This window comes from Heteronotia binoei, chromosome 7 (assembly GCF_032191835.1).
Source record: "Heteronotia binoei isolate CCM8104 ecotype False Entrance Well chromosome 7, APGP_CSIRO_Hbin_v1, whole genome shotgun sequence".
Classification (NCBI taxonomy): Eukaryota; Metazoa; Chordata; class Lepidosauria; order Squamata; family Gekkonidae; genus Heteronotia; species Heteronotia binoei.
In genome coordinates, this window is record NC_083229.1 from 83539057 (window position 1) to 83565657 (window position 26601).

The 26601-nt window shown below is 40.3% G+C and overlaps 1 protein-coding gene across 3 annotated transcripts in view; it reads right to left on the minus strand.

The window, feature by feature from the left end:
* MYOM1 (myomesin 1) overlaps positions 1-26601 on the minus strand; it is a 99014-nt gene that overhangs the window by 64134 nt on the left and 8279 nt on the right. For all 3 annotated transcript variants that reach the window (XM_060243932.1, XM_060243931.1, XM_060243930.1), the window contains exons 2-5: positions 20305-20442; positions 10444-10651; positions 8506-8663; positions 7275-7367 (exon numbers count right to left, since the gene is read on the minus strand). In XM_060243932.1, coding sequence (XP_060099915.1) covers positions 7275-7367; positions 8506-8663; positions 10444-10651; positions 20305-20442 — 597 coding nt within the window. The remainder of the gene's footprint in view (positions 1-7274; positions 7368-8505; positions 8664-10443; positions 10652-20304; positions 20443-26601) is intronic.

Consider the following 26601-nt stretch of genomic DNA (forward strand, 5'->3'; position numbering starts at 1 on the left):
GCAATGACTTGGAATGGTTAAGTCTGATAGATAATGGGGCATTTTGCCGCAGAAAGTATAAAGACCTAAGGAAGCTGGGGAGCAAATATAAGGGTCTGTTGGACGTAGTTTCGTTTCCTCCAACTCCAACAATCTCAATTTAATACAATTCCAACTCAGGTGATACAATCCTTTCAGGATTCTCATTATTAATTGATTACTGTAGTGCTAAAGCTAAACCTGTGATCTTGTCTAGGTCCAGTTTCTCTAGCTGGTTTGATACAGATTGTTTCGCTTGGAAACAAGAATTGAGAGCACTATTTATAGAAGCCTGTCACTCCAAAGATCTAGCAAAAATTAAGGCCTATATTGCTTGTAAGACAGCCTTCCTGGAGTTTATTACATCCAAAAAGAAAGTTTTCTTTCAGAATAAATGGGACCAACTTTACCACTCGATAAAATCTAATGATAATAAGGCTTTCTGGAGAATCATTTCGGGTAATCTAAAAAACAATTCTGTTACTGACCCAAATATTTCTGCACAAACATGGGTTGATTACTTCTCTAACATTTTTGCTGCTCCATGAGTATCCCCTCCTATCTTAGCAAACCCCACAGTTACTGATATGCCGGTCTGGCCTCCAGTAATTCTAGAGGAAATCAGTGATTTATTGAAGGATTTAAAAGTGGATAAAGCACCAGGCCCTGATGGCCTTCCCCCTCAGAAGTATTCACAAAGTTTGTCAATTGGTGGCTCTTGCCCCTTGCAAAATTGTTCTCTTTCATTGATCTGCATGGCTCCATCCCAGACTCTTGGCTTGATGCTATAATTATCCCAATTTACAAAAAGGGGGTTGGAGTTACCAGAAAATTTCCACCCCATTAGTTTATTATCTATAGTGGGCAAATTGTATGCCAAACATTTAGAACTCCGATTAACTGACTGTATGTGCCTAGGCAACATCATAGGTCCTGAACAAATTGGCTTCTCCAAAGGCAAATCTGCTATGGATCATTGTTGCACTCTGGCCTTCCTTGCTGAAAAATATATGCATACCGGTACAAAAAAATTATATGCTGCCTTCATCGACCTGAAGGGTACATTTGATTCAATAGATAGAGCCCAACTATGGATTAAGCTAGGTTACCTGGGAATGGACCCTCGTCTGCTGTTTCTCTTGAGAAAACTTCATTCTAATACTTTTTACCAAGTCAATTTTTCTTCTAGTGGTGACTTGACTAGCAAAATCCCAGTGTTAAAGGGGGTTAAACAAGGTTGCGTGCTGGCCCCGCATCTTTTAAATTTATTTTTAGCTGACCTGGTACAATTTTTGAACCCTATTAATGGTCATCCGCCTAAACTAGCAGGCCGAGCGGTCCCCTTATGACTTTATGCCGATGACACAACCATCCTCTCTTGCACAGGTGTGGGCCTGCAAAGGTATTTGAATGCCTTCTATGTCAACTGTAATTGTAATTCACTCTCTATCAATTATGCCAAATCTAAAGTAGTTGTCTTTTCAAATTGCTGGCACCCACAGAGATGGTTTATTGGCAACTCAACAACTGAGCAAACAATTTTTTTTAAATACTTGGGGATCACTTTTAATCACAAGTTAAGCAGGGTTTCACATCGTAACAACACCGTCAACTTGGCTAAATGTTCAGTTGCCCAAATTAAACAGTTTTTCTTTGCAAGGGGCAACCAATTAGTTCTGGCAGCAATTAGGATGTTTAAAGCTAAAACGCTAGCCCAAATTCTCTATGGTATCCCTATATGGATCTCAGCATTTACAGGAAAGTGGAGGGCATTCAAGCCTCATTCTTTAGACAAATTCTTGGTATGCCAAAATGTGTGTCCTACTTTGCTCTCTGCTCTGAAGTGGGTCAGTCTTTGATGGAGACAAAAGCCTGGATTGCAGTGTTTAAATTCTGGCTCAAAATTCACTTTAGAACAGATACTAACAGTTTTCTTGATTGTATGAAAAGAGACACATATATTTCATCCTGGTCAGCAGTTCTTATGTCCAAACTTAACCAGTTGGGGTTAGAGGTTGATGATTTTTTCACTTCTGACGAGTCATATATCTTCAGATGTGTATATACTAATGGTGCGTTCACAGTACACTACACTACATCCGGATTTTTGCTGTACACAGTAAAAATCTGGATGTAAAATGCATTATTGAGTGTAGTGTAAATGCACCATTAATCTCTCAGTTCACACTTGTACCCAGAACTGAACTTTGTTTTGTAGGTGCCACTGGACTCAAATCTCATTCCCACTTATGTTTGTTAAGTCTTGTATTTGTATGCTAATTTACTGCCATTCACAGATCTTTCTTACATCCAATATCAGCTATAATCATTTAGTACTTATGCATCTTGATGCTTACTGGCCCTTCCCAACAACAACTCCTCTATCCCCTATAAGTAAGGGTTTGGGAAATTCTGTTTTACCTGTTTCTGATGAAGTATGCTTGCACATGAAAGCTTATACTGTGAATAAAACTTAATTGGTCTTAAAGGTTCCACTGAACTAAAACTTCATTCTACTTTGGGGGCAGTCCTACCTCACATACCAGGAAAGCATTCTACATGTATCTCCTGGTATGTACAGTCGTCATCATTTTACAGAAACAAGGCAACACAGGCTGTGATCACACACACTGAATAATGCACTTTCCATCCACTTTCAGTGCACTTCCTAACTGGATTTTACTTTGTGAACTGGCAAAATCCAGTTGAAAAGTGGATTGAAAGCGCATTATTTAGTGTGTATGATCACAGCCATAGTGTCCAGTTTTGGAACATGTAATTGGAAATCTAGGTTTGTTGTAGGTGTTTACATGTACCAAAGCATGAAAATATGTTGGTTCATGAAAAATGGCAACCGTGCTATGAGGATTCACCACAGGATTCCTTTGTCATCTTCTTGGCTGGACAGCCCTTCCTCTTTCTTTGTTTTCTATCTGTATTGCCCCCCGTTTCTTAACTGTGTAGAGATATCTGCTGACCCAGTCTAGGGATCTGAGGGACCAACTGAAATTCTTTTGTCTTTGTTTGATATTGGCACATGAGAGGCTGATGGTAACTCAAAATGAACAATCTGTTGTATTGTACTTACAAGGGGAAATGGTCAGGCAACAGGAACGAGGTAACTTTGTATAAATATAAACAAAAGATATTTTGTCACAAACACATAGCTTTTTAGTTATTTTAATAGGTCTTTAAACATCAAGGGTAGAGATTTCTTGGCAGTTTCTACTTCCATAAACGAGCATAAGCTTCTTTGTTTCCAATATACTTATTTGGGTGAAAGAAGTGAAATTAAAAAGCATTCAAGTTCCAGTTTCCCTTCTTAACCACTCAGACTGTGTAGGGATCACTGCCCCCTTTTCTAGGAGCTATTTCCCTCAGGTTTAAATGGATATCAATCTTCATCCTCTCTTTCTCTCTTAATCTTCCTTCCGAGTCAACTGTCATTTCTTTCTGCCACTCCTAACTGACACTCTCAACTATAGAATTCTGTTTGAATCTTCTGTCACTCAGGGTTCTCAGACTGGATTAAAGTATTAACCATTTACTGTCCATTACATACATGCATGTTAGGAAAATTGTGTGCAGCACCTGTCCTTGTATGTAAGCAATATATGTCCCAACTTTAACAACTGAAAAGGGCTCAGAACTATCAGTTTCTGTTTTCCCTCTGCTGTTGTACTGGGCTAGCTAAATGTTACATATAAATCTGATGCAGTGACTTGGGCTGGTTTTTGTTTTATTGGGAAGCAGCATCTCTAAAATTAAAAAAAACCCTCATGGATAGTTTTAAACAGGGGTCATTTTGCAGAAAAATAGGTGGTGGAGCTCATCCAGGGATTGTTATGCAGCTGCACATACTATTCAATGGACAAGGAGGTGGAACTCTCAGAAAGGTTCAGGAGCGGCGCTCCTGTGAGCTCCCACTGAATCTGTGGCCTGGTGTTAAGTGCCCACAAGATGGCTTCTCCTGAATAGACTACATAAGATGTCCTTTTACTTCATGTTTCCCATTACTAATGAAAATATTATTAATTGTATTGTCCAAACAAGATTACAGGATTGGCTCTAACTTTAATTTCTGTGTAAATGAAACCACGTTTCAAGATAGTCTTTATTTAGGAGGAGAGGGGAAGAGAGAAAAGGAAGAAGAAAACAACAAGATCTCAGAAACTGCAGGAAAAATATTTCACATAATAGCAAACAAAATGAATGATAGAAGGTTGTACACCAGCATTTAGATTTTGATGTAAGTAGGTAGAAATGGGAAATTCAATTTTAATCATAATAAAATAATAATAATAAAATTTTATTTATACCCCGCCCTCCCCGCCAAGGCAGGCTCAGGGCGGCAATTTTAAAAAAAATTGACTTCAGTACCTACTTCAAATGCTAAAAGCTACTCTAAAGTATCAGACAAAGCTTTCTGCCCCTCATGCAGACCCATTTATATGCTAAAGAAAAGCACTTCTGTGCAACCTATAGAAGAAAACCACTATTAAGGGTTGCTTTATATACCCTCACAATGTTGGTACAGTCTGTTCTTACATCTGAAATTTCTATCTTTGTTGGTACATCTAGTTTCATACCAAGCTTAATTGTAAAGGTGATATAATCTAGTAGAATTTAACATACCTTTCCCCCATCCTATGATCAAATTCACAGACTAAAACTGCAATCCTATACATAGTTCCTTGGGAGTAACTGAATTCAGCAAGACTTACTTAGGAGTAAACATATGCAAAAACAGGCTCTAAGAGTGTAGGTGTTTTTGTTTCAGGAGGTACTCATATATCAGGAATAGTTTCAGCTGCCAACTCATAAGAAGGTTTTCCATTAGACCACTAACCCTCCAGAACACAATGTGAACTAAATGTCTTGTTCATTTTATGCCATGTCATATGCAAATCACATTCTGTCCATTAATGGACTCATGTCAAAGAGATTTGGTAGCTGTTCACAAACAAGTTGTTTTTATTGTCCCAGTGATAATTTAATCCAGATGTTTTCCAGGGCTACATTCCATAAACATATACAACTTTTGTTCTTCTAGCAACATTATCCCAGAATATGTACCTTGAGCAATAGTGGTTGGTTTCCTTCTGGTCCCTGCAGCCATGGGAAATTAGAATTTGTAAAGACCCCAACACCAACAGAGCCTGTTGCTTATAATTATGCTTCGTTAAGAAATATATATTTTTATTTATTTGATTTGATTCCACCTTTCCTGCAGAACAGGCTCTGGGCGGGTTACATCATAAAAGACAATCAATAGTTAAAACCAATTAAAATATATAAAATCTAAAATTACAGAGTAACAGTAGAGACTAAAATGGCAAATTCTGCCTCACAAACATGGCCTATTGTCCAGGTTCAGCAGGTCCTACAACACTGAGATGGAATGAAAGGGGGCAGGCCAATAACAAGTGATGTCCACTGTTTTACAGGCCCTGAGGAACTAAAGTAGATCCCGCAGGGCCCAGATCTCCACTAGGCAGGTGGACGTCATCTGTCTTTATAAAGTTTGAAGAGTTACAGGGCCCTGCCTGAAATCAATGCCCAGTGCAATCCCAAGCAGAGACACACCCTTATAAGCCCATAGGTTTCCCCACCCTAGTTTGTCTCTTATTTAAAGAAAGCATAATAATGAAAATGCTGGATCAAATACTTTTATCCCCATGGAGGTTAGCCAGAATATGCAACACCAATGATGGTTTTGCAAAGCCACAAGTCAAACATTTCCCATATGTAGTAGGTCTGAGGGAGTTAACAGATTTTGGGAAATTGTGGCTGTCTTCATAGAAAGGGGTATGGAAATATTTATTTTTTAATTTATTTTATTCAATTTTTAGCCCACCCTTCCCGTAGGACAGGCTTAGGGCGAGAGCTAAAAATACTATTTTAGCTAGAGACCATGCTTTTAAATTAAGTCCTAATGATTCTTACAAGATTTCAGAGTATCATTCTAAATTTGTTAACAGCAACTATATTGCTATTTGCTGGATTCTGGAAGCAAGCTACTTCTCCAAAGCTAATCAGTGGCTTACTAAAGTTATAGTTATAATAACAGTGTTACAAAAAAGAAATTTCACAAAAAGGCTGGAGAGACTATGGTGTTTGGTTATTAACCAGACTCAGGGTTTCTTTTTCTTTTTTCTTTTTCTTTTTTAAAGCAGGAACGCACAGAAATGCAGTTCCGGCCGACTTGGTGTCAGAGGGTGGGATCTAATATGCAAATGAGTTCCCGTTGAACTTTTCCCACAAAAAGCCCTGTGCAACACAATGATAATGTAAGGAGGTGTGGCCTAATATGCAGATGAGTTCCTGCTGGGCTTTCTCTACCAAAAAAGCCCTGACCAGATTCAGATACAGTAGAGATGTGAATTCAATAATGGTCCATGACCTGGGAGAAACTAATTAGGATATGTTAGATTAGAAACATTATCATAAAAGATAGAATGCATTATGACAATATCAAGGATTCTTGTGGTTTTTATAAATTTTGTACTTTGTATGGAATTTATATATTTTATGTATATAAGGACAATGAGCTTCAAAGTGCATAGCACTGTTTAGGACTGTGCTCCATGAGTCATAAAGAACAGTTGGCCTTAGTATGAAAATAAGAAAGAGCTCCAGATTTTGAAAGGAAAGGCAGGAATTCCTAATGGATTAACTACAAAGGGGCCAAAAGTTTGGTAAATTGTTGTTTTTTTTTAATCATAGTTATAAACCCTCATACAAAGATTATGGGATTTTTGAAAGAAACAAAATCACAGTCATAATTTCTATGAAGCTGTTTAAATCTAAATTCATAGATTAAGACTGGGCTGTTTTTCCTTTTAGCTACCATTGTCTGGTATTTTCTGTAAACTTAATGTTCCTTGGTTTCAATATGTTTGAAATACAACCAAAAACACATGCTAAGATAAGTAAAAACTGTAGGCCCAAACAAAATCATTCATTGCAATTATAGCAGAAATGACTTGAGGAGGTAGCAAGGCTGTCAAATCTAGCACCGATATTTGTAAGACAACCATTCATGACAGCCACAATCTAACAGTAACTCACACTAGATGATTCAGTCACATGTGCAGGTGGACAATTAAAATAATTTCTGCTTAAGCTTTTTGACATTGCTAACTTTATAGAAGTATCTTCAAAAGATACAGGCACAACTATACAAATTCTAAAATTTAGGATACAATTCTAAACCGATGGCAATAAGTTTACTGGACTGTGGCATATTTGCTTACTTGTTAATTTCCAGAGAATGCATCCCATATCGACTTTCAATTACATATTTGCCAGGATGAGCATGGACATTTATCGGCACATTGTTTTTGTACCTATAAAGCAACAACAAAAATGTAGCTGTGATATAATGAAGCAAACATCTACAGAATAAATTTTTATATATGTATATATGTGTGTGTATATATATATATATATATATATATATATGTATGTATATGTAGAGGCAGTTTTAGGCATAGCGTTGCCACCTGGATCTGGCAACCCTATGCCTCCCCATCCCCTGCCAGTAGCCGAGGGGACCTGGCAACCCTATTACAATAGTATATCAAAATAACAATGTTCTAGTGCTGATTTTTAAAATAAGGCTCCTAGTAGTGGGGCCGGGTAATGGCTGCTATGGGGACAAGATCAAGAAGAACAGCTGCCATATGGACCTGAAAATCTGGATTCCCATCCCCACACAGCAGTCAAGTTTGCAATTGACGGGATAAAACCCAGAGGTAAACTAATGATAGGGTTGCCGAGTCCAGCTCAGGAAATATCTGGGAACTTTGGGGGTGGGACTGGGAGACTTTCCCATTCCCTAAAATTAAATAAATAAAAATACAGCAGTGCAGTTCCCCTGAATACAGTCTTCATTTCCTCCTCGTTTTTGCATTCAAATGGTTCCATAGCAGTTGCACTTCCACTAAAATGAAAGTGAACACTCTCACTCACTCTCTCTCTCACACACACACAGAGCAGCGACAATAAACATTTTGCATGCCCACGCTTTTGTGATCTCCCAGGGGCAATGGTATAGATAGCTTTACTCACTGGAGTTGCTGAATGTAACAATCTGCTATATTTCAACAAATTTACAGAGAGAGAGAGGCCTAGGGAGTGCAGTTTTCATCTATCCCATACTCAGGTTCTAGTGAACTCTTTACTATGCAAACTGCTTCTGAAAGGAATGCAAAATGAACAGAGGGATTGGGCTCTCTTGCTTCCTCTCTCTCTCTCACACACACAGCTGGCTCTTTCTACTCATCTCCCTTATACAGCTTCAGTCTTGCTGAGATTCTTCCTTCGTTCCATTTTCATTTACTCCTCTGATTTCTGTGTAGTTTTTATGCTTGAACACTCTAGTTTTTATATGATTCTATTACATATGTATGCCAATTTGGACTTTTCATGAAAAACAAATAATTAAACCAATGTATAATACTGATATAAACAAATTAAACCTACCATGTAAGACGAGGCTCTGGCCAGCCAGTAACAGTGCAGTGTAGTTTGACATTCTGTTTTTCCCAGATAGTATGGGAGCGAGGCTTGATAACAAATTCAGGAGCATGTAACAGACTATCCTCATTCAGTTTCCTGTGAAATTCTTCTGTCTCTCTTAACTGCAAGAGAAATGTTTCATTTTAAAATGCATTATTTAGACTTAATGAGTTCTATAACAGAGAGGGAAAAAATATCAAGGGCATTATAGAAAATACATTTAAAAACATGCTTTTTCACATCCTGTTTCTGCAGAGATGAGTCTTAAGTTGCTATTTCTTTGCCAGCTTTTAAAACAGCAGTGTGGCACTTTATCCTTAAAGAATGCATAAGCACTATTCAATATTACTAAATAAGGCACAGTCGTTACAGTGTTGAACTCGGATCTGTGAGACTCAGGTCTGAATTCCCAAAAAGTTTGAGGACCAAACCCAGCAGATTCAGGTCCCTGCCCTAGGGTCTGACCAGCCCTGAGGTATGAGAAGAGATCACAGATGCAGTTTTGCACCTGACAATTCATAGTTTCTTTCTTTCAAGAAAATAGGCATACAATACTTTATTCAGGACCTGTCCCAAAAAATTGTAGACTTTGTCGTGATAAGGCCTTGGCTTGGTGGAGAACAGAGCATTCACCATCTCTTTACTTGAATATTATTGGGACACCAATTGTCTGAACGCCATCATGTTAGAGGTTCAAATTTTATAATTTTATGCCTGATTGATTGTTTTAATCCATGTCGTAACCTGCCTTGAGCCCATTTGCAGGAAGGACAGGATCGAAATTGAATAATAAATAAATAAATAAAATCTGCCTGTAACACTAAAGCAATAAAAATTCAACAAATAAATTAAAACATATTAAGTGTTTCTCATGGAAATAAAATCAGTGGGAAAAGAACATACAAAGCAAACAAATTTTACACAAAAATGTTTGCTCCAACTACTTTACATTTTTTATAATTAAGATTCAAAATATAAAACTAACCAAGAGGTATCAGAACGTTAGCATGAATTTTCAAAGGTACTGAAATATACATAGCAGCAGCTTCTGTGACCTTCAGTGTTATTCACAAGACTATTTAAAAGGTGATCATGTGCATAATAAACAAGGAAGACAGCCAAGACAAGGAGCTAGGATAGAGGTTTTTCGCTTGGTGTAAAGACTGGGAGAAAAGAAAAAAGGTGATAGATTCTAGTATCTGGGCTTGACATAAGTACAGGGTCTGCTCCCAAGGAATCTCCACAAATCTTCCATAAAGGTCTGCCAAAGGAAATGCATTAATGTGTGCCAATGAAAATAGCCTACAGTAAACTGGAATCATGAAATGGACTAATTATTTGCTACAAGCAAAAGGAAATGATGGCAAAAAAAATTTTTTTTAAATGGCAAACTGACTCATTCAGCATCAGCTAATTAAAGCTGCTAGTCAGGTAAATACAGTGAATTAGGAATAAGGCCCATTGTGATGGAAAATACAAAGGGCTCTAGAAAGAGGCTCTTTCTAGAGTGCCCCTCCTTGCTGTCTTCCCACCCACTCAACCAAGCGAAGGCATTCACTCCCCCCAACTTTGGTGTCTTCCCACCCACCTAAGGTGGTGACTGACACATGATGACACATGACACATGAATTATTTGTCAAGTGCATGGAATGTACCCATAAGCCAATGAGAGAGCCCAATTTGGCTACCACCATAGGGAAATTATATATAAACTGGAATTATATATAAGCAATGATAAGATTATATGAACAGGGAGACTCTATGGTCACAATCCCGTGATAATTAAGCATCTTTATGTCCCGTTTATTTAAGCAAATTGAACAATGGGATATGACTGAATCATGCCCATGTTTTAAGTAGTTTTTTTTTTTAATTCACATTGATGAATCAGTGATTTAATACCGTTTTCTTTAGGGCTGTCCGTTCAGCTGACTCTCGTATTGCCACTTTTCTTGATATATTTTTTTCTTCTTCCACAGAAGATGAAGTTATTTTTTTGTTTGCACTAATTCCTTCACCAGTTGCAAAAAGGTTCCTTCTGGCAATATATGCAGCACTTTCTTTAATTCTTTCTTCTTCTGTGTCTGTAATTCCACTGATGTGGATTTGTCTAGAAGAATTAAGAATATGTTCCATCACATATTGGAGAGAAAACAAAAGATTTTCTATTGATAATTGTTAACAGCCTAGTCTTTCCATTTCTAAACATAATGGCCCTTCTACACAACCTGTAAAATCTTCAGTTAGGAGGAGACTGTTAATCTGAGGTGGAAAAGACATCAGAATATGTCATGCTTATCAATATTTTCTCTGTTTTTGATGTCATATAGATTTTATGACTAATAAACCTCCCACTATGGTCACTTAATTGTATCTCTGAAGAGTTCACGCAAGAAATTGTCAGGGTAAATTTTGCTTCAGCTATAGAATTTCTTAGAATAATTAAAGGTACAGGAATATATTATAGCAGTAATTTAAAAACCAGACTTGCTTCTGTTACAGCTTGTTTAATACTCACCTTCTAAGAAAGGGGATGCTGAGTTTCAACATCTGAAAGTTCTTTCTCTCAACTCTAATGTATTGGGCCTCATTCTACTTACTCAGGATGTGGTCAGACTACAAGTCTGGCTGCACCTCTAATTTCTCTGGAACTATTTGTTCCACAGAAATGCAATCCCACCTATATACTAAACCCATCTTCCGCTATATTTTAATGTATTTTTCTTCTAATGGCAAGCTATATGTATGTTACATAGGCTTCAGATTCAGTGGGAGCTCACAGGAGCATAGCTCCTGAACCTTTCTGAGAGTTCCACCTCTTCCTTCTGAGAGTTCCACTTCTTTGTCCATTGAATAGTATATGCAGCTGCATAACAATCCCTGGATGAGCTCCACCCAGCGCCGGCCTGTGGGTGCGTGGCGCCCTAGGCAGGTGCCCCCCTGCTGCCCCCTGTGCTGCTGCAACGCAGTGCTGTGCTTCATCTCCCCATGCCACACTGAGCCATAGTGCCCAACTCCTCCTCCTCCTCCCCCCTCCCCTCCTCCTCCTCCCCTTCCCATCCATCACTGCCCACGCGATCATTGCATCGGGGCTCGCAGGGCCCATTCTTCTAAAGATAAGATGCATGCTGTGTTAGGGCTTGTAGGGCCCTGGCACAGTGCTGTGATCGCACAGGCAGCGACAGGAGGTGATGGGAAAGGAAGGGACTGGAAGGGAGGAGGAGGAAGGGTGGGTGCCGCACCTTGGTGTGACACAGGGGGGTGGGATGGAGAACTGCGGAGCCCTTGCGCAGTGCACTGTCATCACACAGGCTGACGGGCAGCGACGGAAAGGGAAGGGAGGAAAGGGTGGGTGGGGGAAGGGAAAGGAGGGGTGGCAGGCACACGTGGGGCAGAGGAGGCAAGCAAACTAGGTACTTGCCTGGGGCACCGGGAGGGGGAGCCCAATTTGGCATCCCCACCTTTCCGGTGCCCTAGGCAATGGCCTAGTTTGCCTAATGGGTGAGCTGGCCCTGACTCCACCACCTATTTTTCTACAAAACGACCCCTGATGTTACATGTTAAAAGGTAAATTAGTTAAATGGGAAAACTTCTGAGAAAGTAATGCCCTCTTTTTTGACCCAGGCTTATATAATAGAGTGATTGATCGACATTCTCACATTTTGACATATTACTGTTTTATTGCTTTCACATGCTCATGCTGCCCAGATCAAAGGTTTGCTCAATTTGTTAATTTTTCTATTCTGTCATTGGATCTTAAATTTGTACCATTTTGCATTCTAAATCATTGCCTACCAGCTATATATACCCCTGCTCACTGTACCTGAGTCCTCATCTGATGAAGTGTGCTTGGAGTACACGAAAGCTTACATTCTAAATAAAACTTTGTTGGTCTTAAAGGTGAACTTGACTCCTACTTTGTTCTACTGGTTCAGACCTGCACGGCTGCACACTTGGATCTAGCCAACTCACCCTGTGATCGAGTGATCAGACTGCTGTCGCGCCATCACCACAGAGAGGGTAGGTAGGCAGTTTTATTTTTTAAAAATAGTCTGCTTTGCCCATGCACATAAGCACTTATGCGCCATTGGACGATTATTGGTTATGTGCACATTGGTAACAGTAAAAAAGAAAATGGCAGCTAGGGAGCAGAAGACTCCAACCTCCCAAATGGCACAAACACAGTATGGAGAGATCAGATCTTGGAAGTGTGCAGTGAGACTGGCTCAGTCAAAAACACTGGACTTTATCTGGTGTTGGGAAAGTTGGGGGTGAGAACGCGTGGTTGATGAGTGGGGAACAGAGGACAGATGTGGCTGTTTGAATGAGCACTTTAAATCAGTTGGGGAGAAGCAATGAAAACAGATCAAAGTGCTCATCTGACTGCACCCTAGGTGATGACAGAAATACATTCTCAGCATGTTCAAGGGAAATTAATTTTATATCGCATGTTCTGGAGGTAAGCCCTATCACTGGAAACAACTGAGTTGCAGTGAGCCCTAGCCCAAATGAAGCTACTAATGATCAATGTCATCTAGTTGCATTCCTCTTGCTCTATTTTTTAAAAAAATCAGGGGGGGGGACACACAAAATTAAACACTTAAAGTTCATGGTTAAGGTTAGCAGCATCATGGTATCTAATGCCAGCAAAAGTTAGCATTAGAAACATTTAAACAGATAGCTCTTAAAAACTGTGTCCTACTAAATTTTTCTAGTAACCAATGAAAGGCAGGATAGAATTATAAAAGAAATTAGAAATCTGAGATAAAGTCCCTACATTTCTGGGAATGGAGGCCTTATTTGGATCAGAATGTGTTTTCCCTAAACTCTTTTCCTGATATAAATTCTGAAGGCACTGCGTGACTCTTCACTACTTGAATGGAAAGACTATTCACCTCAGACCATTTTGAAGTTATTGTTTGCCATCCCGCAGATCCAGACCCCACTGGATTGGCTGTTGGCTCTCAACCAGAATAGCAGCAAATGTCTCGGCTCAAAGGAGATCTGTGATTTATTTTTAAAAGCATGGGAAAACACCTTTCAGGACAAGCAGCATTTACCAGAAGAGGCCTTATATAGGGAAAAGGCAGGGGGAGTGGGTGGATTAAATGTCTTATAACGGCCCCATGGCGCAGAGTGGTAAAACAGCAGTACTGCAGTACTGTGGTCTGAACTCTGCTCATGACCTGAGTTTGATTCCGGCGGAAGCTGGATTCAGGCAGCTGGCCCAAGGTTGACTCAGCCTTTCAACCTTCTGAGGTCGGTAAAATGAGAAACCAGCTTGCTGGGGGGGAAGTGTAAAAGACTGGGGAAGGCAATGGCAAACCAACCCGTTAAAAAGTCTGCTGTGAAAACGTTGTGAAAGCAACGTCACCCCAGAGTCGGAAATGACTGGTGCTTGCACAGGGGGCCTTTCCTTTCCTTTAAGCTGAACTGCAGTCCTATGCCAGCTATTTAGAGAAGTTAAAAGAGAAAGAAAGCCTGACAACGGATTTTGGGAGTCTTATCTAGGTTGTTCTAGACAAAAAAGTGAATATCACCTCTTGCATTCTTATATAATTAATAATAAACACATCTCCAGAGGAATAAAATAAAAATGAAATGTTATTCTTCACACTTAATCTACCAATAAGGTAACACTGGAACTCTTAATAATAATAGCCATGATTTAACCATAGCTTTTGCTGAACATTTTGAAGTCCCATTGATTTAAATAAGCTGCTTACTGTACCTCATTCCTCATCTGAAGAAGTGTGCATGCACACGAAAGCTTACGTTCTGAATAAAACTAAGTTGGTCTTAAAGGTGCAATTGACTCCTATTTTGTTCTACTACTTCAGACCAACACGGCTGCCTATTTGGATCTATCTACATGTATGTAATAGTTAGAGTGCTGGATTGGAGACATCCAGGATCCAATCCCTTCTCTGTCATGGAAGCTTCTCTTAGCCTAATTTACCTCACATGGTGGTGATTGTCAAGATAAAAAGGAAGAGGAGAGAAAAATATTGTAAACTGCTTTTGGCTCCATTGGGGGAGAGAAGGGTTGTACAGATAAAACTGCTTAACTTCACTTAATAATTCACAACCTAATACTTATGTCATCATTTTTACTGTGAGAAACAGAATGAAAAGACTATTCACCTCAGACCATTCTGAAGTTATTGTTTGCCACAGATCCAGACTCCACTGGGTTGGCTGTTGGCTCTCAACCAGAATAGCAGCAAATGTGTCAGCTCCAAGGAGATCTGTGATTTATTTTTAAAAATACATTGCCTCTCCTCAACACATAAACTGCTGATGGAAAGCTGCAATCTAATCCAGCAAGAGAATTTAGACATGATTTACAATTTGCCCATGGCTGAGTGAGTCTGGACTATTATCTTTCAGAGAATAAATAGTTGGCATGGGTGTTACATAGTACATCCCATTCTGGCACAAAAGCACAGTCTTTATGCCAACAGACATATGACAATGGATCAAATGAGTTTTTTAGCACCTTAAGAAATACTGACACAAGCTGCTGTTTACAGAAAAGGGATCTAAAAATACAGAAGTGACGCTGCTCCTTCTTTCCAATCTATTCTCCCCAATATTTCTTAAACAGCTAGCTGAATCTAAAGCCAATTAATTCTCATCTGAATGTATATATGTATCACTTGTTTGTCACTGTTGTCATTTGTTCTAAAGAAATACTACTTTTTCTTACAATTAGTGCACTTTTCTGGGAAGCCACTGGGCTGGATTCAGCACAGAATTGTACAAGCAGAAATACAAGAAAAAGACAAAAGTAGCTGTTTGCTCTAAATCAAACTTATTGTATCTCCAACTGCAGTTCTGCTTGCACAAGGTTTTGTGCAACCAAGCCTGGGGTTTCAGGAAGTGAACCTAGCAGCTTCTTTGTTCTCAAAATAGCTCACTGAGGTACAATATGCGAGACGGAGGAGATTGTTGCACCAGATCTTGCATTACAGTTGGGCATATGAAATAATTAGGGTGAGAGTGGGAGCTGTTGCACAAAAGTTTAGCATAGTTTCATATGTAGAATAGTTCCACTTGTGCAAGGGATTGCACAAATCTTGCACAAGTCAAACTTGGGACGGTGGCTCAGTGGTAGAGCATCTGCTTGGGAAGCAGAAGGTCCCAGGTTCAGTCCCTGGCATCTCCCAAAAGGGGTCCAGGCAAATAGGTGTGAAACACCTCAGCTTGAGACCCTGGAGAGCCACTGCCAGTCTGAGAAGACAATACTGACTTTGATGGACCAAGGGTCTGATTCAGTATAAGGCAGCTTCATATGTTCATATGTTCAAACTATGTTGAGTCAATTTCTTTTTCCATTTACACCTCACAGGATCAAATCTTCTGCAAGGAAAACTTTATTCTTCACACTTAAATTTGCTTGCCAGTAGATTTCCCAATCAGGAATTCAACCTGACACCTAATGGCAGCAATATTTCCTTCTAAAGAAGGTCACTACCCTTTTGTGTCAAGCCTGGTACAAAAGCGTTTACTAGAAAAGGAAAAAAAAGGTGAGGCATACCAACAAATAGTGGTCTCCATCCTACCACTGCTTTAAGCAAAATACGCAGCCTTTCTCTAGCCTAATTTGCATTTCACCTGAGGAAGAGTCACTTTAATTGGGAAAAGTCTCCTTAACCAGGAGAAAGGCAGACTAGGCTGAAGGAACATCCTCTAACCTAAGGCAGGATACTGCTAATTGACTTCAGTGGACTTCGACAAGCATAACTCTGTTTAGGATTGTACTGCTGATCAGTCACCAGGCAGGCATGTTGATGGATTCTAGGCATGATTGTTTGCTCTCTGCTAGTTCAGATTTATTGCACACAGTTGCCTAGCATTCCTATGGAATGGTAACTGCTGCAAGAGTTGTGGCCTGCTAACCTCTATCACAGCTGGTCTCATACTTCTTTTTCCCATGAACACCAATCCAAAGGGAAACCCTTTACACTAGAGAAAATCAGGAAAAAAATCCAATGGATATATAAAAAGTGAAGTAAGATGAGATGGTACATTCAACTCAGTAAATAAAAAATAATATATTAAATATTAAATGCCTTTTTAATAATGTATGATCCATCCTTCAAACTCCATTGCCAGGTTATTTATACAATTCAAAAACAATTGTTCAGCTGACTTGTATCATCACTTGTTATTTATAAAAAGATCCCTGCCCTGCCTAAAGATAGAGTCAAAAAATGGGAGATAAAAATTGTTGGGAACTGGAAGGGAATTATGGAAATAACACAGATGTGTATGATTGGATCCCCAAGTTTGTAATTAATCCTTTAAAACATCTCAATATGGAACAGGGTTACAGCTCTGGGGAAAGCATATCTCTCCTGCATTAGTAACTGAAAGGAGAGGCAGCTGATCTGCCCCAATCAGGGATAAGGTTCAGCATGTATGTAATGTTGGCCATTTAAAGAATGCATCTGACTCAGCAGGTGCAAAGTGGTGGCAAACAGGGAGTGACTGTGGACTCGACAAGCAGATTACTTTAATGATCCAACCATGACCCAGAGGGATAGGTGCCTATTCCAGCAGTCAAGAAGGTTTTGCTTACAAACTGTACAGGAGCAAAAATATCTGTAAGCAGCATCCTGTATGTTATGAATATAATTTATTAGCAAGGCACAATCCAGCCATGACACAGTACCAGCAGTAGCTATTGGCAGTCACAAAGCTGCTCAACACAGCATTCAAAGCAAATATTTAACAACAGCAATAAAGCCATCTAAGGAGCGAGGTCCACTTGTAGACAAATGAGTTCAATCAAGTACCCTTATTTTTTTCCACCCTTTCTCAAGGGACTTCAGGGCATGCACATGAATCTTCCTCCCTTCCATTTAATATTCACAAGAATGCTGAGAGGTAGGCTAAGTGAAAATGGCCCATAGATACCCCATAGTTTTCATGACAAGTGATGCTCTTAACCCCAGGCTTCTGAGTCCTAGTCCAGTACTCTGACTACTTACTGCACAATAACATTAGCTCAGTTTAGGTAAGTTTGATTGGTGATCATATTCTTGCTGAAATTCTCAGCATCTCTAGTTATAATTGGAAGCTTCCTTGCAGGGAAGTATTGTAACTATGATATTCTGTTAGCAACATGAAAGCAAAAGTATGAACCCATAAGAGGATGCCAAACAATTAAAACTGATGTCAGAGGCACTTTTCCTCTGCCCTCGGCCTTCAGAGGTGAGCAGTCACCAAAGACAGAACCTTCTTTATCACAGTGCATTGCTTGTAGAATGCCCTTCCCATACTCCAAATATGATATCTCTGCACCAGATAACATCTGGTGATATATATGTGATATCTCTGCACCAGGCCTTTTGTTGGTTTTTGTATTTTGAGTTAATTTTTCTCAGACTGTTTTACTTGTGAGGTTTTCTGCAGTTTTATTTATTGTACTGCTGGTCTGAATCTTTTTGTTTCTAGTTTATGGTGATACATTACTGTTGCTGCTGCTATGAATGGTCACAGTTAGATATTTGAATGGTAGCTGCTGTCCAGCAATTTGAGATCTAGACAGTTTCTTGGGAATTGCCGATGTGTCTTCACAGGATTCCAAGCTGCTTCAAAGCAGCAGGGAGCAAAACCAGAGAGTTAAATATGGGCATAAAGTGCCTCCCAGGGGGCACTTCACCCCTTCCTTTCTGATGACTGGGGAAAGCCAAGGCTAACAGACAAGAGGCATGAAGTGCCTCTTTGGGGGGGGGGACTCCCCCTATTCTGCTGGCTGCAGAAACCCCAGGGGCACTTCAAACCCACCCACCCCATCTGCTGGCTGCAGCATTCCCTGGCCAGCAGAAAGAAGGGAGTGAAGGGCCTTTCAGAGGCACTTCACCCTCACTTGTCTGCTGGCTGAGGAAACCCCAGGGAGCACTTTCCCCCTCTTCCCCAGCCAGCAGAAAGGAGGGGGTGTAGTGCCTCCCAGGAGCACTTTACCCCTTTCTGTTTGCTGGCTGCAGAAACTCCAGTGCATACTTCCCCCCTAATGTTGGCTGACCATGGAAATCTCAGGGGCACTTCACTCCCTTCTGCCTGCTAGCAACAGAAACCCCAGGCGGCACTTCCCAACTCCTGTCTGCTGGCCATGTAAACTCCAGGAGGCACTTCACCCCCTCCTGTCTGCTGACCACAGCTTTCACAGAAACCAAGGTTTTTAAACTGGGATTAATATGAAGTCTGGATGCTGTGGAATAAATAAAGTCCTATTCACTGAGGCACCTTCATTTGACACCTCTTCCTCCTCTTATCTAGCTGGTCCTCTGATGGTGCAGTTAATTAAACTAGAAATGTTCAGTCAAGCTCTGAGTACTAGAGAAGGAGCAAGTTAGAAGGAGAAAGGGGTGCACACAGGTATGGGGCAGCCCTTGCCCATTGCAGGGCAGGTGGTAACTGTCACCATTGCAAGCTGGCAGCCCAAGCCTGATGCCTGGTAGGGAAGTAGATGCATAGCTCAGCTGAAATGCATGCCAGGGGCCGGGGGGGAGGCACATGGCTGAATTGTGCAGACTCTTTCTCCTTTGCTCCCTCCTTTGGTAGGGGCATGGTGCTTTTACTGGGCCATTTTTTCTTCCCAGTTCACCCTGGAGGAAAGAAGCACACAAGCTTGACACAAGTCAGGTATCTAATCATGTAACAACTCCTGTTTGGTAATGACATATGACTGCAAATAGGTGTGAGACACTGTTCTTCTGACCATTTGACAGAAGGAATTTTTACAATGTTTCCTCTATCAGAACATTTAGTTTTTGATGGCAAAAGTTCCATAAGACATCATATCCCAGGGGAAAGAAAAGAAAAGAAAATGCTCAGGCAGGGCCAGCCCTGCCATTTGACAGACTAGGCGATTGCCTAGGGTGCTGGCCTTCTGGGGGGCACTGAATTGGTCATCCCCACAAGCGACTCAGTGACATTATCACTGCAGGGGGGAGCACCAGAAGTTAGCCTTGCCTAGGGTGCCAGACAGTCTTTTGCTCCACAGCATACATTTACCATAAAACATTTTGCATATGATCAGAGATCTTAATTTACCTGTTAATATATTTTTTCATACAGAAAATATCTAAGATGACCATCAAGGAAATCAGCCTATGCACAAATTTATGCACAGACTGCTTGAAAGCAGAATGTCTTTATAGGTCACGATTCCACTGCTTTTTTTCCAGTGCCATCCTAAGCAGAGGGCTTTTTTTTGGGGGGGGGGGGGGCGGAATTGGCCTTTAAGTTGCAGCCACTGTATGGCAAACCTCCTAAGGTTTACAACACAAAATGTGTTCAGAGGTAGTTTGCCATTTCCTGCCTTTGCCCAGCAACCCTAGTCTTCCTCAGTGTTTTCCCATCCAAGTACTAAGCAGGAATGATACTGTTTAGCTTTCAAGAACTGATGAGATCTGGCTACCTTGGCCTATACTCTTGTAAAAAACAAAAGGATATCATTTTTTTTTTATTCAATCATTCTGCTTGGGATACCATTTTCAGTGTGTGACACTGATTAAATCATATAATCATCATCACAGTCTTTATTTAATCAGCAAATCAGCCATACCAACAACACAAAAATTTCATCAAAATAAAACAAGATTTTTCATAAAAGATATTACAACACATAATAATAATAATCTCATTATCCATTTTTCCAGGTCTTCCTTATTTATAAAACAAAGGCTGACATGAAGGACTTAGTTATGTTACTATTAGTAAGAAATCCATTCTGAAACAGAAGAGACATACCTTCCTGTGAACACAGGCACTACATAATCAACAGATGTATTTTCTTTTTCCTCCAACAGTAAACTTTGCTTAGCCCGTTTTGCTTTGGGACTTAATTTTAGAGACTGCTCTCCTCTCATTATACTGGAATCCTTTAATCTGAAATAAAGACCGTGTGATTAGATTCACAAAGAGATTTGTCTTACAAACATATTGAAAAGCATATCTAAAATCAATGCAAACACTCCATAAATCAGAATGCCTGTTTATTCACAGATATACAGGTTGAAGAGCTGGGGAGCAGGTAGAGCTCATCCTTCAGTCAACCTCAGTTTCCCCAAAGCAACAACACACACTTGGAGACTGCTGCTGCCTCTAGCTAACTTGCTATAAAATTTGAAGTGTTTCTTTGTGTCTTCCCAAAACTGTACATGTTTCTTTGTCTCTGTCTCTTTGACACCTGCCTCCATCACTGAACTCAGACCCTGTCCTGTGTAACCTTGCTATAGGTATGACAGAAGGGACCCTCATTCTGAGTTCCAGAAACAGCAGCTGAGCATCACTGACAATTATGTAGGCATCTTTTGCTATTAATTCCACAGAAGTAGTTATGTTAGTTTCTTGTAGTCAAAGAGCTTAGTGGCACCTTAACAATTAATGTACATCTCTTTCACACATATTAAATTACACACTTTCAAAGCACTTTTAGTGCACTTTGCTGCTGGATTTTACAGTTTGAAATGGCAAAATCCACTCTCAAACATTTGCATGTGTGAAAGCACCCAAATTTATTGTAGCATAAGCTTTGATTAGTAGGGTTGTCATCTTTTCAACTGGCCCCCTTGCTGTCTCCTTAATATCAGTTTGATCTGCAGTCAGTCAGCAGGTGATGCTATTTAACTTTATGCTTCACTGGTTCATTTCTGCTCATTAAACCTCTATGAAAGGGACAGGACTTTTTTCTGCCTGTCTAGTTGGCAACCTCTTCAACAAACCTTCCTAGTGAACAGGGTTCTGACTCACAAAAGATTATTCCAAAATCAGATTGTTAACCTTAAGAACATAAGAGAAGCCATGTTGGATCAGGCCAATAGCCCATCCAGTCCAACACTCTGTGTCACACTGTGACCAAAAAAACCAAGTGCCATCATGAGGTCCACCAGTGGGGCTAGAAGTCCTCTCACTGTGCCCCCCCCCCCCAAAGCACCAAGAATACAGAGCATCATTGCCCCGGACAGAGAGTTTCAACAATACGCTGTGGCTAGTAGCCACTGATGGACTTCTGCTCTATATGCTTATCTTTTGAAGCTGTCTATGCTTGTAGCTGCCACCACCTCCTGTGGCAGTACCCTCAAGGTACTGGTAGGCTCTTAAAACAACAAAGACTCTAGTAGCATCTTTAAAAGCTAACAATTGCATCTATTAAACTATACACATGCCTAAAAAATAATCATCTTTTTACTTTACACAATCTAACAGCAGGTCTGTGACCATAAAGTATATAGCAGGGCTACACAACTCAAGCAGTTCCTTGGGACATAATGGATCTTAACAGGAGTGAAATGGGCTGACCTGTGATGGTGCTTAGCCCCACTCTGTGATAATCATCATTGTGAAGAGGATGCAGGTGGGTTTGTAGCTGCAGTGCTTGAAGCCTCAGAGATTCTACAGTTGCTATGACAACAATTGAAAATCTCTCAGATGCCCTGGGAATGAGTCAGAACTCCATCAGCTCAGAGAACATTTGAGAAGTGGCATTTTGACCCATCCACAGGAGAAGGATATCATCTCCACTATGTTCAGGAGACTTGAAATTGAAAATTTTTATTTTATTTTATCCATTTATATCCCACCCTCCCCACAAGCAGCCTATGCTTCCTTCGCTCACCTTCATGATAAAGGACACTGTGGGACAAACAACATGAAACTGAGAGGGGAAAGATTTTGGGGTCATAGTGGAGAGCTCAATGAAAGTGTCAACCCAGTGCGCCACAGCAGTGAAACAGAACAATTCTATGTAAGGGATTATTAAAAAGGGACTGAAAATAAAACGGCTGATATTATAATGCCCTGTACAGATCCATGTTGTGGCCTCATTTGCTGTGTACAGTTCTGGTCACCATACCTCAAAAAGGCCATTGCAGATAGGAATGGGCATGCACGTCATTTTTGTGGTTCAGTTTATGGTTCATGTTTGAACACTAACCTATGTAAACCAGAAGTTTGGTTTGCAAACAATCTATTTGAAAGCAATGGTTTAAATAGCTCTGAGCAATTTAAACCAAACAGCTAAGAGGTGGAGCACTGCTGAGTTGTTTAGTTTAAATGGCTTGGAGTTGAACCCAAGAAAGCCTCTCTAAACAGCTGAACTGCAGGAAGCTAAGCAGTTTGTTCCACAGAGCTCAGATGGTTAAAGAGGCTCAGTGCTAAAGAAAGACCCTTTAAACAGCTCAGCAACACAGAGCAATTTGCTCCAGGGGATAGCTGCCGAAGAAAGCCCCTTTAAACAACTGAGCAGCTTGGAGCAGTTGAAACTTTAAAGGGACTGCACCAGAAAGCCTGAAACAGTTGAGCTGTGGGGACCTCCAGCCACTCAGCAAAGAAAAGAAGAGGGCAACCAAGATGCTTGGTGGGGTTGGAGGACCTTTCCTTTGAGGAAAGGCTGAAGAGCCTGGGACTTTTCAGCTTAGAAAAGAGACGACTATGGGGGGACATGATAGAGGTTTATAAAATTACGTACAGAGTGGAGGGAGTTGACATAGATAATTTTTTCTCCTTGTCCCAAAATATTAGAACATGAGGGCATCTAATGAAGCTGATAGACAGTAGATTCAGGATGGACGAAAGGAAACAATCACTGTTCTGATCCAGCAGGAGTCTTCTTGTGTTTTTTGTATCTCTATACTTGTAGGAGCTGCAGGCACATAGTGGGTTTTGCAGAAAAGTAATACAGTATTGCAGTGTTACATAAACTATGTACAGATACAGGAATAGATGGACTTGATTAATCAATATAATAAACATTTTTGTCCACACACATATTACACCAGTAATGATTTTTTATAAAATCATAGAATAGGAAGGGACCTCCAGGGTTATCTCATCCAACCCAAGTTTCAAAAAGATTGGATCAAGAGGTCCCATTCTATGAGCCCCAAAAGAAGGTACCCTCATGCTTCATTGTTTCCAATTGATGGAAGGCACTTAAAAGGAACACAGTCCCTTTAAATTAGACAGGCAGCTCACCTGGAACTTGCTTCAGAGTTCAGTTGGGCCCTCCCCTCTCCTGGAGTCTCCTAGTAAGTTCACTGGCTTGTCAGCCTCACCTGGTAACCCTATTTATTTGTTGGGAGGAAGTGGTGGCCGGGTGGAAGGAAGCTTAACCTTCTCACCTGCTTGGCCACTGGCAATAATTCTTTTTCTGTACTTCCTTAATAAAATATTATGGTAAAGGGGGAGATATATATTTCATTTCTATATCACTTTTTAAGTACATCTGTTCCTAAAGGTGCTGCCATGCCTTGCTTCTCTGCTTATATCTCCTAGCTAAACTCATAAAAAGGTAAAGCACCAAATCGTTACTGACCCATGGAGTGACATTTTCTTGGAAGACTTTTTGTCATGGAGTGGTTTGCCATTGCCTTCCCCACTCTTCTAGGCTTTATGCCCAGTTAATCTCATAGTATCTACTATACTTGCACTTCCATATCTGAAATTCCAATGCTTGTGTAAGATCAACTGAAACAAAATGTACCCTTTTTCAATCACTACTTCCTTCCTGTCTTCTAATTTTTTAATGCCAAACCATGAGTCTTCAAGGGACTGGAGCCAAAGAACCATGAATAGAATGAAAATAGCTATAACATAAATGCTTATGCAAATTGTGCATAACTGTTCACACAGTAAAGGGATCTATAGCCATTCATAGATGCTTACTTGTATAGGAGGTTATGCAAGCTGTTATGCAAACTATCGCACAAGCCATATTGTATATCTGGATTATTAACTATTTTCAAATATTCTGCAGCAAAGGGGAAACAGTATTTCCCTAAGCAGAAAACACCTTAACATGTGGAAGGGCTGTCTGCTTAGTATCAAAAATGCTCTTAAGATCATAACCTTTAATTCAAAGGAGAAGCAAGCCACCAGTCCTCATAATTGATTGGTCTGAACTTTTTTCTCTGGATCATGCACATTAGTAATAACAGAAGCAGGATAAACTAGAACTATCCATGGCAAACCTGGAACTTGAAATGCACTGTTTGGCCTGAAAAATGCACACATTTACCTTAAACATTTCAAAGGTCATGAGGCTGTTCTTGAAACCAGAGAGCAAAGAAAGGTGTGATAGGTCCTGCCATCACTCTGGGGAGATTCTGTTCCACATACCAGGTAAGAAGCATCTAATTGCAACGTATCAGTTGAAGGGCAAGATTTGGAAACTGCTTTTGGGAATCTTGATAGCTGTGGACACCTAGTGACCATAGGTTACTATCAGAGGCATGCTTTTAGAAAGCATTTAAAGACTCAATAATGAGTCAAGGCAAATTTATAAAATTGCTGCCATGGCTGTTAAGCCTCAGTTTTGGTAGCCTTTTTCTCGGTCTCCCCTGCATCTCAGGTTCATGGCCAGGTCATTTCTGCCACACACATAAGCCCCAAGAAAACATAGTTTTCAGGTCACTTTATAGAATAAAGGAGGTAAGGTGAGCAGGGAAATAGGCAGGGATGGAGAGAGACACCCCAAGCATGATGGAGCAATGATAAAGTCTAAGAAAAATTCACTTGCACAAACAAATTTCAGAAATTCTTTCAGGCACTGAAAGCTGGCATACTCTGAAGAATGGTATAAAAACTTGTGTCTTTGGCACAATACCTCTCCTGTCCTTGGCACGTTCCTACTTTACAAAACAGATCTCAGTGACACCAGCTAGCTACTAAGCAATGACACTTTCTTCTCTTAAATGACACCACTTATTCCAGTGATGTAGCTAAACCTTCATACCCGGGCTTTTTTTGTAGCAGGAACTCCTTAGCACACCTCAATGTAGCCAATCCTCCTGGTGCTTACAGTAGCACTGTAAGCTCTTGGAGGATTGGCTACATGAAGGGGGTGTGGCCTAATATGCAAAGGAGTTCCTGCTACAAAAAAAGCCCTGCATACTTCCTTCTCACCCTGACCTTTCATCATTTTTTCTTATTTGGAAGATTTCCTAAAACCAACTCCAGAAACTCCCTCTGACATCCTTACACACATCCAATCAGAAGGCTTGGCTCTGACCTCATCAAAATTCTCTTCTCCTTGCCAAGGATAGGAAAATCAAAGCTTTGTTTTCTATTATCCTGTAATATATCTGGATCTGTAATAGCTTCCCAGTTTGTACTCAGTAGTCAAGTCACGTCAAATTAGCCTTATTGGCATTATATATATATATATATATATATATATATATATATATATATATATATATATATATATATATATATATATATATAAAAGAGCAAATTGGTTAAAAAAAAGATAAAATGGAACGATTGCATACATATACATCAGGAAAAGCATAAACATAAACTATTTCTATGAGATCCTCTAGTGTGCCTTTAAAACAGAATAAAGAAACTTAGCCACTTTCTCAGTGACACAAGATGAAGTATCGTTCAAAAGACTATAGACCTTAAGTGCATCAGAACAATCAACCATGCTAACTAAAAGAGGATGTAAATACTTGTGACAAAGATCTGTATACAAATTACAATAGTTCTAGGGATAAACCCATTGCTTTTATTGTTTGAGCCAGAGGAAGGTTGTGACAAGCAGTACTGAACTCTGAAGGGAGTTCTGGCCATCACGTTTAAAGGGACTGCATTCCTTTTAAACACCTTCTCTCTATTGGCAGGGCCAGCCCCGCCACTAAGCAAACTAGGCAATTGCCTAGGGCACCAGCCTTCTGGGGACACCAAATTTGGTGCCCATGTGACTCAGCGACATTATCACTGCAGTGGGGGTGCCAAGAGTTAACCTTGCGTAGGGTGTCAGACAGTCTAGGGCTGGCCCTGTCCACTGGAAATAATAGAGGTACCTTGGGGGGGGGGGCTCATAGAATTGGACCCCCTGATCCAATCTTTTGAAACTTGGGTTTTTTTGAGGAGAGGCATCTATCTCAAAAAACACCCCCCCTCGAGCTCTAGATACCCACAGATCAATTCTTCATTATAGCCTATGAGGATCATTCTCCATAGGGTGTAATGGAGTGCCCAGTGGACATTTCCTCCTTTCTGATGATCCTGAAATGGGGGGAGGGCCTCCAAACCGGGGAT